Source organism: Eptatretus burgeri, chromosome 3, assembly GCF_056783735.1.
Source record: "Eptatretus burgeri isolate ZD-2024b chromosome 3, Ebu_testis_v1, whole genome shotgun sequence".
Taxonomy (NCBI): Eukaryota; Metazoa; Chordata; class Myxini; order Myxiniformes; family Myxinidae; genus Eptatretus; species Eptatretus burgeri.
The window spans coordinates 27,667,607-27,681,273 of record NC_140963.1 but is presented as its reverse complement, the minus strand read 5'-3'; the positions used below and the strand labels follow the sequence as shown (position 1 = coordinate 27,681,273).

The 13,667-nt window shown below is 44.0% G+C and overlaps 1 protein-coding gene across 4 annotated transcripts in view; it reads left to right on the top strand.

Annotated features, from left to right (window-relative positions):
- Positions 1–13,667, top strand: part of TTC21B (tetratricopeptide repeat domain 21B) — a 183,855-nt gene that overhangs the window by 7,371 nt on the left and 162,817 nt on the right. For all 4 annotated transcript variants that reach the window (XM_085872748.1, XM_085872747.1, XM_085872751.1 and 1 more), the window contains one exon: positions 3,867–4,024. In XM_085872748.1, the coding sequence (XP_085728874.1) occupies positions 3,867–4,024 (158 nt within the window). The remainder of the gene's footprint in view (positions 1–3,866; positions 4,025–13,667) is intronic.

Genomic DNA, 13,667 nt, shown 5'->3' with positions numbered 1-13,667 from the left:
GTATTTTTTGCCTGATAGATTCAGGATATTTGGACTTCTATGAATATACGACAGAATGTCCACAAATTACTGTTCCAAATTCAAACTGTAATAACTAGATTACCACTTGGTAGAGTGCTTACCTCTGCCATCCATCTATCCATTGGGATTATACTCTGTGCAGAGCATTGGTGCTGCCTGCACTGCCTCTTGGGCTATTGGGCACAATCCTGGACAGGTCGCCACTCTGATGCAGACCTCTGCCAGGCTGAACAGTTTATGTTTTGTATCCCACTGATGGGCTAATCTGGATCCAGACCTCCAAAATCTAATCCGCTGCTCACAGACAGTCCACCTTCAGTGGTGGCAGAAAATATATAATGAAATGGGATACAACGATTCAGTTTGCTGCATGTCAAAGAACATTTCTCAAAGTTTAAATTTCCACATTTGTCAAGATCATCATCCGAATGTTGAATGGACTTATGGGGACTGCACTCTAATGACTTGCAAACATGTTCAACATCCTCAACACTTGTGCTTTGCCAGACTGCCCTCTTTTGCTGCAGGATGCTACTGGTCAACACAAACTTTTTATGCCACTCATGAATCGTTTTTTTTTTTTCAATGGTGGCAGCCTTCTATAGGTCATGCTGAAGGTTTGCTGAACCTGTGTAGCTGGTCTCTCTAAACCAAGCAACACATTGTGCTTTTTCTTGTGGGAATGCCATGTGTCCCCCAGAAAACAACTGGAAAGGAAAAATAAAGGTCAACAACACTTTGAGAAATGTTCTTTCACATGCAGCAAACCGAATCGTTGTATCCCATTTCATTGTTTCACTTATTACAGTTTGAATTTGACACTGCAGTATGTACACACGCTGGACATTTTACTTGGACTTCCTGTTCAAATTTGCAGACACTGTTACTAATTCAAAATTTGTCATGTTATACACTGAAATAGATATGGCCCCGCGAGGAGGAGTGATGTAAGCGACTTTTTAATGATATGATGATGATGATGATAGGCTCGGATGATAGGGTAAGGGTTGCTCTTCCTTCGCTCCAATTGGTTCTTCTGACCACGTCCTTGTCAAAGTGGACATCTCTCTGGCTGTTATCAGAGAACCACCTCACCGCCGTCGAGTCTGGCATTTCACTCAAGCCGACTGGCAGGGTCTCCGAGCAGCCATCAAACTTACAGACTGGTCTCCTATCACTACTTTCTCAAACATCAACTCATCCTGGGAATTCTTTCAAAGAAACTTGCTCTCCCTCATGCACAGATTTATCCCCTCTCGTGTTCAGTTGTCTTACCCTTCCTCCCGCCCTTGGTTTACTGAAGCTTGTGGCGAGGCAGTTGTCCTGAAACAACTTGCCTTTGCCTCATGGAAAGCAAACCCAACTGAGGGCAATCTCAGTTCTTTCCACAAAGCTCGGAACAAGTGTGTATCTACCCTCAGGAGAGCCAGAAAACAACATCTTTCTCATCTCAAGTCTGAACTCTCAAACCTCTCTCCCTCCTCAAAATCCTGGTGGCGTTTAATCAAATCTGTTTCTGGTGTATGTTCCCCCTCCATCCCCTCCCTTACCTCAAATGGCCGCACTGCTGATTCCACACGTGATAAAGCTGAATGTCGAAACTCGGTGTTTGCAGCTAAATCTTGTGTCCTAAACCCATCACTATCTCTACCCACTTTACCCAGTCGCACCCAACTGTCCCTGGACTCTGTATCCTTTTCTCCTGACAAGGTGGAGAGCTTGCTTTCAAACCTCGAGTCAGATTCTGCAACTGGTCCAGACGGCATCAGCCCACGTGTCCTCAAAGCCTGCTCTTCTGCTCTTGCTCACCCTCTCTCTGTTCTATTCACCCTCTCATTTGCCCAAAGTCATCTGCCATCTGCTTGGAAATCTGCTAACATCACTGCCCTGCATAAAAAAGGTGCAAAAACAGATCCCTATAACTACAGACCAATCAGCCTTCTCCCAATCATCAGCAAGGTGATGGAATCCATCATCACCTCAGATATGAAATCCTTCCTCTTCTCCAATGGCTTGATTTCCAATCATCAATTTGGTTTCAGACCAGGTCACTCTACCCTGGATATGCTGCTTCTGCTCTCCCATCAATGGATGGAGGTCCTCAATGCCAGACAGGAAATCCGAGCCGTATCCCTGGACATATCACGTGCTTTTGACACAATCTGGCACCCTGCCCTACTCACCAAACTCTCTTCCCATGGTATTCAAGGCCATCTCCACTCATGGCTCGCAGACTTCCTCTCCTGTCGCAGTCAACGTGTGGCCCTAAATGGAGTTCTTTCATCCCCTCTTCCTGTGCAGGCTGGAGTTCCTCAAGGTAGCGTTCTGGGCCCTGTTCTTTTTCTGGTTTTCATCAATGATCTCTCGGACTCTCTGGAAAATCCTCTATTTCTCTTTGCCGACGACTCCACCCTCTGCCGTACCATCTGTCATCCCTCAGACCGGCAAGCAGCAGCTTCTTCACTCACTGCAGATCTGGATAAAATCACAAACTGGTCCAACACGTGGAACATGTCTTTCAATCCAGACAAATCTCACACTCTCACTATGTCTCTTCGAAAGGACCGTTTACAAAACCCCCCATCCACTTTCTCAACAATCCTCTGGAAGAAGTCTTTTCTTTCAAGCTTCTAGGTCTCACTATCTGCCATGACCTTTCCTGGGAAAGTCACATTTCCAACCTCGCCTCAAAAGCCAGTCGCCGACTGGGAATCCTCCGTCGTGCTAAGTCCTTCCTCGGCCCTCTTGAGCTCCTGACCACTTACAAAGCTTTTGTCCGTAGCCTGATGGAGTACTGCTCTCCCCTCTGGGCTGGTGCTCCTGCCTCCCACCTTTCTCGGCTTCACGCTGTCGAAACCAGGGCATTTAAGATCATCGGCATCTCCCGCAATGAAGCTGAGTCTTTGGGCCTCTCACTCAATCACCGCAGGTTGGTCGGTGGTCTTTCTGTCTTCTACCGACTCCTCTCCAGCGTTGCCCCCCCTGCTCTGTCTGCGATTTGTCCCCACCACATTTCCACAGGGCGCTCAAGGTCCGCCAACAACCCCCTTCTGGTAAAACTACCAAAATCACGAATCACTGTTCATCTTCACTCTTTCATTCCTCTTTTTTCCCGCCTTTGGAATAAACTTCCTCACTCTATTCTTTCCCATTCTTCCCTCCAGGCTTTCAAAACAGCTGTTCACCACCACCTCTTATCTTCCCCCATCCAAATCCTCGATCTTTTCTACCCCCGATAATCCACCCAAGCCCACTTCCTTCATTTCTCCTACTTTCCTTCCTGAAAGTCCCTGAAATGTCCATCTTCTCTTCGCCATGTTCCCCATCCCATCCCCATCCCTCTCCCTTCCACAGTTCACCTAATGTGTCTGTTCCCCACTGTTTTGTCCCTTCCACTCCCGCCCCTCTTGTCTCATGCCTCCTTGCTGTGAGTTGTGTTTTAGCTCTCATACGAGCCTCGACCAAGGTATACAAAAAAAAAAAAAAAAAAAAAAGGTTAAAATAGTGCTATATGGCATTAACTCCAAAATGGCCGATGTGTCCCTTACATCACTCCTCTTCGCGGCGCCTCATATGTGAGGAAATTCTTTTTTTTTCGTTGTATATATATATTTAGAAATGCCAAATATTGGCTGCTATATTGTTTACCAAGGGCAGGCAGTCTGCTTCTATCTTCTCATAAACGGTTTATTACATGGCATATCAGTTTATTGCGTCTTCTTCTTCTTTGTGTTTCTAATGTATAGCTGTCCCATTATTTAACCATTATGAATGTGGTGCCATTTCAATTTTTTGAGATCAATTGTAAAATTTATCTTCTATTATTCCTTATGGTCACCTTTCAGGCAAAGTATTGTGAATTGAAGCAAAATTTTTCTGGAGCTTTGGAGATCATGAACCAAATCATTGTTGGATTTCCAACATTCTTGCCTGCAATGATTGAGAAGATGAAACTTCAATTGGCATTGCAAGACTGGGAGGAGTCCTTGGGAATAGCACAAAGGTAATGTTCTCAAAGCCATTCTTCCTTATTTTTCCAAGGAAATCACAGCTTGTGAGCAGGTTTTATAGTCTCAAACAAAGCATGACATGTTGTGATATTTTTTTTTATCCAATGGCACATAACCTTGAGGCTTGTCTCTAAACTTGGAGATATAGTTTGAATTTAGTTTGGCCATATAGGATAGCTTGGAGCTCAAAAGCTAGTGCACATACTCGAGGAGCATCTTGGTGGTATCCAATTTCAAATCGATGAGGATGTGAAAGTAGATGTTCTTAAATGGCTGCATACCTGTGCTAAATATTTCTGTTTCTGGCACCAAGACTACACACCGAAGGAACAATTGTGTATGTGCAGTGGGGAAATACCTTGAAAAACAGGGTTTCATTGACTTTACTCTCACATGCAGGGTGATGTGAAGGTCAACTTTGAATCACCTTTACCAATCACTCGTGGAAAATATGACTGAGAAAATAAAAGTAAAAGTCCTTGTAATCTCTTCAGCGATAAAAGAGCCAGATATTTCTGCATTCGTAGATGATAAAATAATTTAAAATGCACAATTTTCAGAATGGAGCATGCTCAGAATGGATTTTTTTTTTTACAACAGATTTATTAAATGCAGTGTCGTAACCCAAACCCTAACAGCTGTAAAAATGGCCCCATTCACCTTTAGTCCTCGTCATGTGATGCTGCTCTGCAATTAACATGGCGTTGGGGTGTTTGGTCACGCTCTGTGTGTGCAAACATGCACCTTCTTCTCATTCTTCTTCTTCTTCTTCTTCTTCTTCTTCTTCTTCTTCTTCTTCTTCTTCTTCTTCTTCTTCTTCTTCTTTCGGCTGCTCCCGTTAGGGGTCGCCACAGCGGATCATCAATATTATCCGCATAGTGATTTGGCACATGTTTTACACCGGATGCCCTTCCTGACGCAACCCTGGTCACCTCTTGCGACACAGGAATCTGGTACACCTATTTTAACCGGGGTATACACCGGCCCAGTGTACACTGGTACTCATTTCACTGACCTCGGAAGGATGACAGGCTGAGTCAACCCCCTGGTGTATTAATTCAGTGGCTCAACGGGGCTTGAACTCAGGACCTTTTGGATCCCAAGCCGCTGTCCTAACCACTGCGCCAACACCAGGCTTAACACCACCAACATCAACACCAGATAGATGTACAAACATGCACCATCTATCTATAACTCCAGCAGTGTGTGTGTGTGTGTGTGTGTGTGTGTGTGTGTGTGTGTGTGTGTGTGTGTGTGTGTGTGTGTGTGTGTGTGTGTGTGTGTGTGTGTGTGTGTGTGTGTGTGGCCGCTGCTTCTCGACAACCACTGGTCCGATCTAATTGAAACTTGCCAGGTATATTGCTGGGGACCTGAGGATGTGCCTTATCAAGGTTTGATATTGTTGTGGTTACCAAATTCGCAAACCACCATTCAGGTCCCTTAGGTGAGGTATCTCGGTAAGTACATGTGTAGTTAGGCCCAAACCCGTTGTCTAGTGGGAATACATGTCATTTATGCGTGCTGCGACTCTTCAGGATAGCCGTTTTTCTTTTACTATCTTTAATTTGGACCAACCGCCATTGTTGCAACCACAACAACATCAACCACCCACCGCGGCGCCGCTTCACGTCACACCTCGCAACCGTCGCATCGCCACCGTTCTTGCGCCGCTTGTGGGTACCGGTGTTGGACTCGTGCAGGGTGCGCGCTGAACAGCGTGTACAAAACCACGGATTTTCCACTTCAAAAACGGATCAAAAACGACACACGCCCACTTTTGTTCCGTCCAATCTGTGAGCGAGGGGCGATTTGGCCCCGCCTCCAGGGCGTTGGAGGGCGATCGATATATGCAAATTTATGGATCAAAAAGCATTCACGCCCACTTTTTCTCGGGCCAATGGGGAGCGAGGTGAAAGGTCGAAGGGAGGGGGTCAAAGATGAGAGAGCGAAGCCACGGGGCTGATATAAGCGACCGCGTTCGTCAGTCAAGTGAACAGAGAGTTAAGACTTCGCGGGCGGTGGAGTTGGGAAGAAGGAGCAAGAAGGAGCTGGTCGTCGTCGTGTGCGTTGGAGTCGGAGCGGAGGGGACGGAGCTGTGGAGAGGCGGCGAGGGCAGACGAGGGGGTGCTCGCGTCGTGCAGGGAGCTGCACCCCAGGGAGGCCGACAGCGCGACCTGGCCGAGGTGGAGACGCTCGTCGCGGGACTCGAGGCAGAGTGGAAATCCTCTATACCCCGAGCATCAGCAACGCCCTCCTGTTTCCCCCCGCGCTGAGATAGTGCGACCAAGGGGGCCCCTTTCCCACCCCCTACCAGACACTGCCCGCGAGGCCCGCGGAGTTGAGGCACCATCGCCGCTCCGCGTCTCATCACCAGACGGGTAGGCCCGACCCGGTCTCGGCCTCAGGCCCGCCTCATCTTTGAGGGTACTCTGTTCTTTTCCTTGGTTTTGGGTATGTGTTGTCGGCGCCGTCTGTGAAGTAAAATTGTATAAGTGTTGCCGTGTGCTCGCGTAATCGGTATTAGATCTGCATTGTCGCATTTGCTTTTTGTGTAAATTGCATTGTGTTTTTCTTTTCTATGTGCTTTTGGTGGAATTGAATATGTGTGCTTTCCGTTCAGCGCGAATAAATGTGCTTTGTGTTGAACTGTTTCCAGCTTCGCTTCGTCGTTTCTTTCATTGAATCCTCATCTTGCTTCACGTAAAGGGTTGGTAGTGGGCTGAATACGCCCGATAATTAATCGAACCGTCGAGGTCGATGAATAACACCGCTCGGTTATCCCGATAGTACGGAACGGGTCGCTTAAGTGGCCCGTGTCCGAAGTCGACCTGCGGCGAGGTGCGATCGCCCGGTCTACCCTCCGCATGGGTACTTAGGTAGGTCGAATTTGGCGAGCAACCCTATCCCACGCGGGGGCTGATTGGCTCAATCGCGGTGAGACCGAAAGGTCCACCCGTGACTGGTTCCCGGCGTTAGTCCGAGAGGGTCATGACTGGATTGTCCGTCCGGTGGGCGACGTGCCGCGATTCGAGTTACGTGGCCGTCAGCACGCCGGCGGGCGCGAATCCGCAACAATATTAATCGGACAAGTGCTTCCCAAGTTATGGCCATTTATTTACCAAACCAATGACAAGACACGTTGCTGCGTGGGCGTGGCCGATGGGGAAGGGAAGCTCAGCCGCGTTCCCCATTACGGGTTACGACCTCGGGCTTCCGGATAATGATGACTTCGTATATTGTAATAATTTCTCGATTTCTTCTGCGCATTTATAGATAAACACAATGCCGCAAGTTATGATCGTTTTCATACGAGACGTTGCATACATTTCGGTAACGTCAGAGTGCTTGGTATGCTCCGATCCAGGAAGTAATTTTTTTTTCTCTCTTCTCTTCTCTTTTTGTTTTTCCTTGCGATGACATTGCGAAAAGGCAAAATACGTTGGCGCTAATTGAATAATTGGCCATTAAAACCTAAATTGCGAATCATCGTAACTGTGATCTGCGAACTTCCGCGCCACGCACGTACGGGCACGCGAGAGCGAAGAAACGGCCTGTGTGGTTGTTGTTTGTTGCTCGCGGTTGGAATATTTATTTATTCTTTAAAAAAAAAAATTTTTAACGGGCACGTACAAGTACACCAAATGGGGGCAATCATTGAGCGGAGCGCTAGGGCTAACCATTCGATGTTGAATGGAGTTATGCGCACACTTGTGTTCTGGTTTCGGTGCCTGAACGTCCCGAGTCGCAGTGCTGGAAATGGTACACCGTGCTGCCCCGTTCCTTATTTGTCCGAAAGGGAGCAGTGCCATCAGTGGTGACTGGTTGAGGCAATGGTAGTGAAAGCGTAGCGGTGAGTCAATGATGTTGTTTGTGGTGGTGGTGGTGGTCATTCGTTGTGGCTGTTTGTTATAGTTGAGGCAAATTTAGTGATGGTACTGAGCACTTGGTTATGGTTCAATGGTGAAGTGATTAATTATAAAGGCGAGTGGATCGTTGTATGAATGTTGTGGCATTGGGGTGAGAGTACGGTGAAGGTTGAGGTGAAGTCGCCATTGAATAATGGTGCGTGTTTCACATGCAGAATTGGCATATGTAATGCATGCATGAAGGAGAAGCTCATGTGCTGAAAAGCAAGACAGGAAAGGTATGAGAAGAAAAATACGACCTCATCCCACACTACGTAGAAGTCGATGATAAATGTGGTTTCTGGGACGCCCATTCAAATGAATGGGGAAAAAGGGAAAAACTTTCTGAACCAAGCCCCAAAAGCTCAAAATAGGAGACTCATTTTCTCCCCACCTATCCCCTTCCCTCCCATAGAAGCAAATGTAAAATTGAGATTCATTTCCTCCCCCTCTCATACAAGCAAATGAAAAATTGAGACTATGAAAGAGTGAGACTTAACGATTAAAGCACTTCTTCCCTTTTATATTTTCATTCCACTCAAAGAGCGAACCAACGAATATTTGCCCATTGTCTACTTTCGGGAATAACTTAATTTTATAATAACATTCATTTCCATCGAGTATATTCACAAAGAATAACTTGGAACTTGGTTCTTGTTTTAAGTATCTTTGTTGAGGAGAAATGAAATGATAAACTTCTCTTAATGCTCTTATTTGACCACCTCCTGAGCCACATATCATTTTGAGATTGCAGAATATTGTTTTTCCATTGTTCAATTGAAAATCATCAAAGTTGTCAGTCCATTCAAGGATTTTTTTTTTCTTTACACCCTCCAACTTATTTGTACAGTGGGGAGAACAAGTATTTGATACACTGCCGATTTTGCAGGTTTTCCCACTTACAAAGCACGTAGAGGTCTGTAATTTTATCATAGGTACACTTCATCTGTGAAAGACGGAATCTAAAACAAAAATCCTGAAAATCGCATTGTATGATTTTAAAATAATTAATTTGCATTTTATTGCAAGAAATAAGTATTTGATCACCTACCAAACAGTAAGAATTCCATCTCTCACAGACCTGTTAGTTTTGTCTTTTAGAAGCCCTCCCATTCTCCACTCATTACCTGAATCAACTGCACCTGTTTGAACTTGTTATCTGCATAAAAGACAGCTGTCCACACTCAATCAATCAGACTCTAACCTCTCCACAATGGGCAGGACCAGAGAGCTTTCTAAGGACATCAGAGACAAAATTGTTGACTTGCACAAGGCTGGGATGGGCTACAGGACAATAGGCAAGCAGCTTGGTGAGAAGGCAACAACTGTTGGAGCAATTATTAGAAAATGGAAGAGGTTCAAGATAACAGTCAATCTCCCTCGGTCTGGGGCTCCATGCAAGATCTCACCTCATGGAGCCTCAATGATCATGAGAAAGGTGAGGGATCAGCCCAGAACTACACGGCAGGACCTGGTCAATGACCTGAAGAGAGCTGGGACCACAGTGTCAAAGAAAACCGTAAGTAACACACTATGCCGTCATGGATTAAAATCCTGCAGCGCACGCAAGGTCACTGCTCAAGCCAGCGCATGTCCAGGCCCGTCTGAAGTTTGCCAATGACCATCTGGATGATCCAGAGGAGGAATGGGAGAAGGTCATGTGGTCTGATGAGAACAAAATAGAGCTTTTTGGTTTAAACTCCACTCGCCGTGTTTGGAGGAAGAAGAAGGATGAGTACAACTCCAAGAACACCATCCCAACAGTGAAGCATGGAGGTGGAAACATCATTCTTTGGGGATGCTTTTCTGCAAAGGGGACAGGACGACTGCACCGTATTGAGGGGGGGATGGATGGTGCCATGTATCACGAGATCTTGGCCAACAACCTCCTTCCCTCACAAGAGCAGTGAAGATGGGGTGTGGCTGGGACTTCCAGCATGACAACGACCCGAAACACACAGCCAGGGCAACTAAGGAGTGGCTCCGTAAAAAGCATCTCAAGGTACTGCAGTGGCCTCGCCAGTCTCCAGACCTGAACCCAATAGAAAATCTTTGGAGGGAGCTGAAAGTCTGTGTTGCCCAGCGACAGCCCCAAAACCTGAAGGATCTGGAGAAGATCTGTTTGGAGGAGTGGGCCAAAATCCCTGCTGCAGTCTGTGCAAACCTGGTTCAGAACTACAGGAAACGTCTGATCTCTGTAATTGCAAACAAAGGTTTCTGTACCAAATATTAAGTTCTGTTTTTCTGATGTATCAAATACTTATTTCATGCAATAAAATGCAAATTAATTAGTTAAAAATCATACAATGTGATTTTCAGGATTTTTGTTTTAGATTCCGTCTTTCACAGTTGAAGTGTACCTATGATAAAAATTACAGACCTCTACGTGCTTTGTAAGTGGGAAAACCTGCAAAATCGGCAGTGTATCAAATACTTGTTCTCCCAACTGTAATTAAATTTATCCGCTTGTTTGTTTTATTTACTTTTACCCCGGTTATTTCTTCAAAAAGACTTATTTGGTATTTCTCACTTTCTTTATGTTTCCCATTTAAATACAAAGGCTGATTACATCTCCACTCGTTGGTTTGGTTATTGCTTGGTTCTATCATTTATAAATCAGTAAAAAGATGGCGGTAGCCTGTTAAAATTCCCAACCCAATATCAAAATACTTATACTTATAACCACTAGGGAGACTCTTGATTCCATTCTCGAAATATATCTTTTATCATCAAAAGCTCCTCATACTTTCTTATTTATCTCTTCTGTATATAATTGATGTTTATAACTTCTTATTGTATTCATTTTTCTGTACTCTTCCTTCTTTAAGGTTAAACAGTTTAATAATGTTTTTAGTTTATTGTTTCCTTGATTATATATTTCTTTATTCCCTTTAGCTTCTGATCACACTTTTCAATGTTATTATTATCAATATACGTGAAAGCATAGGACTTTGATCTCAATCCTATAAATTCACTCATGACCTTCCCACCAAATTCATCTTTAAACTCACCAATAACCTTTTTATACTTTGAAAACAACACATCACCTGACTTATAATTATTTGTATCATATATATCAACATTATCAATCATATCCTCATACACATCACTTATTAGGGTACCCAGTCAAATGGACTGGGTAACCTATTGTTTTTCTTAAGTTTATTATTATTTTTCTTCTGCCGTAAATTTGCAAAATTTCCAAATTTTTTCGCTTTAAATGCCATTTTCTCAGAAATGGTAAGACCAATCGACACAAAATTTTCACCAAATATGTATCTTTTTTGATAGCATACATAATTGAAAATTGTGACGTCATAGGTCACGTGGTACGGGCGCCATCTTGAAAAAACAGATAAACTTTGGACCTCTGTATCTCTGAAACCTTCTCGGGTAAAAAAATTTCACTTCATACATTTTAACAAGCTCCCTCTCGGGAATACGTGTGATTTTTCGTGACGTCATCGGTGAAGAGGTATCCCAGTGAAAATTCGTCAAGTAGAACGCCACATGGCAAAAAATTGAAATTTCTTGAGCGTCATCTACACAACAATTCATCGTAGAAAAAAAATATTTTGACGTCATCGGTGACGTAATTCGGCCGCCATCTTGTTTTGAAAAATTTTTTTTTTTAAATCTTCTTCTCCAGAACGGCTGTGCAGATTGAGGCGAAACTTTACATGCACATTCCCCCTGAGGTCCTCTTTCAAGTTTGTTAACTTGTTGATACGTCACATGGTTTGGCGGCCATCTTGAAAAAACCCTAAAACCTTCACCATCTTCTCCAGAAGCGCTGGTCCAATGAAGGCGAGATTTCAGAACTATATTCGTGAAATGTATGCGATGCAAATTTGTTAATTTCAAAGTGATAGGTCACATGGTTTGGCCGCCATGTTGGATTTAAGAAAAATATTAAATAATGTTTTCTCTCGTATTTCATAAGCCATCGAAGTGAAAATTTGCAAGTGCCTTCCTCCCTCAAGTCTGCATACATGGTAAAAAAATTTTTACCTCAGAAGTCACATGGTTTGGCGGCCATCTTGGATTGAAAAATAGACCTTATCCGATTTACACGAAACTTCACACACTTGTTCGGGTTGACGATGGAAAGCAGAATTTAAATTTATGATATCATAGGTCACAAGGTTTGGCAGCCATCTTGGATTGAAAATGAATAAATTTTAAAAATCTTCTTCTCCAGAAGGGCAAGACAGATTAAGACGAAACTTCACACATATGTTCCCCATGAGGTCCTTTCTCAAGTTTGTTAATTTCTTCTTGATCGGTCACATGGTTTGGCGGCCATCTTGAAAAAACCCTAAAACCTTCAAACATCTTCTCCAGAAGCGCTGGTCCGATGAAGGGGAGATTTCAGAACTATATTCGGGACACGTAGGCGATATAAGTTTGTTAATTTCAAATTGATAAGTCACACGGTTTGGCCGCCATGTTGGATTTAAGAAAAATATTAAATAATGTTTTCTCTGGAACCGCTTAACCTAATGAATCGAAAGTTTGCAATTATCATCTATCCATCACACTGACTGTGTGCACGCGTGGTAAAAATTCTGACGTCACACGTCACATGGTTTGGCGGCCATCTTGGATAGAAAAACGCACCTTTACCGATTAACACGAAACTTCACAAACGTGTTCCAATACCCAGTTGGAAGCAGAATATAAATTTGTGATGTCATACGTCACATGGTTCGTCAGCCATCTTGGATTGAAAAATAATATCTTTAAACGTCTTTTTCTCTGAAACGACTGAACAGATCCAGGTGAAACTCCACCACTATGACCGCCTCTCCATGACGAATAAAAAGTTCTCACCCCCTTTTGAGGTACGACGCAACGTTTGGCAGCCATAATGGATTGAAGGAAAAATATTAATTAATGTTTACTGTGGAACCACTGCATCAATAAATGTGAAACATCACCTTTATGGTGGAACAGTCATGCGGAATGAGGGTTTGAAATTTCAACGGGATCGGGCCCAGGGTTTGGCAGCCATGTTGGTTTTAAGAAAAATATTAAATAATGTTTTCTCTGGAACTGCTTAACCTAGCGAAGCGAAAATTTGCAGTTATCGTCTGTGATCGTGTTTGCACATGTGGTGAAAATTATGACGTCACAAGTCACATGGTTTCGCCACCATCTTGGATTGAAGGATAAATATTAATTAATGTTTACTCTGTAACCGCTGCTTCTATACATACGAAACTTGAAATTTGTAATTTAGCTGACATGCGAAACAAAAGTTTAAAATTTCAACCTGATCGGTCACGTGGTTTGGCAGCCAAAATTATTTAATTATTTGAATCTGTTCGCCAGTAATAAGGAAATTGAACGCTTTGTGCTGCCCGGTTCGTAACTCGTCTGTTCCGCGCCATCTCGAAGCAGGCCTGTGTTTGTATCACCATTAAATAATGTTTTCTCTGGCACCGCTTATCCGATTAATGCGAAACTTTGCGACTATGATTTCAGTCTCATGTTGTATCAGTTGTGTCAAAGGCGGACGGACTGGGTACCCGGTCATCACTGCCAGCAGTTATAAAGTGGCAGTTCTAGTCTTAATTTATCATACCAGTGCATGCCCGTAAAAAAAATAAAAAAAAATTAATAAATATTCCAACCGCGAGCAAGAAACAACCAGACAGGCCGTTTCTTCGCTCTCGTGGGCCCGTACGTGCATGGCCCGGAAGTTCGCATATCACAGTGACGATTATTC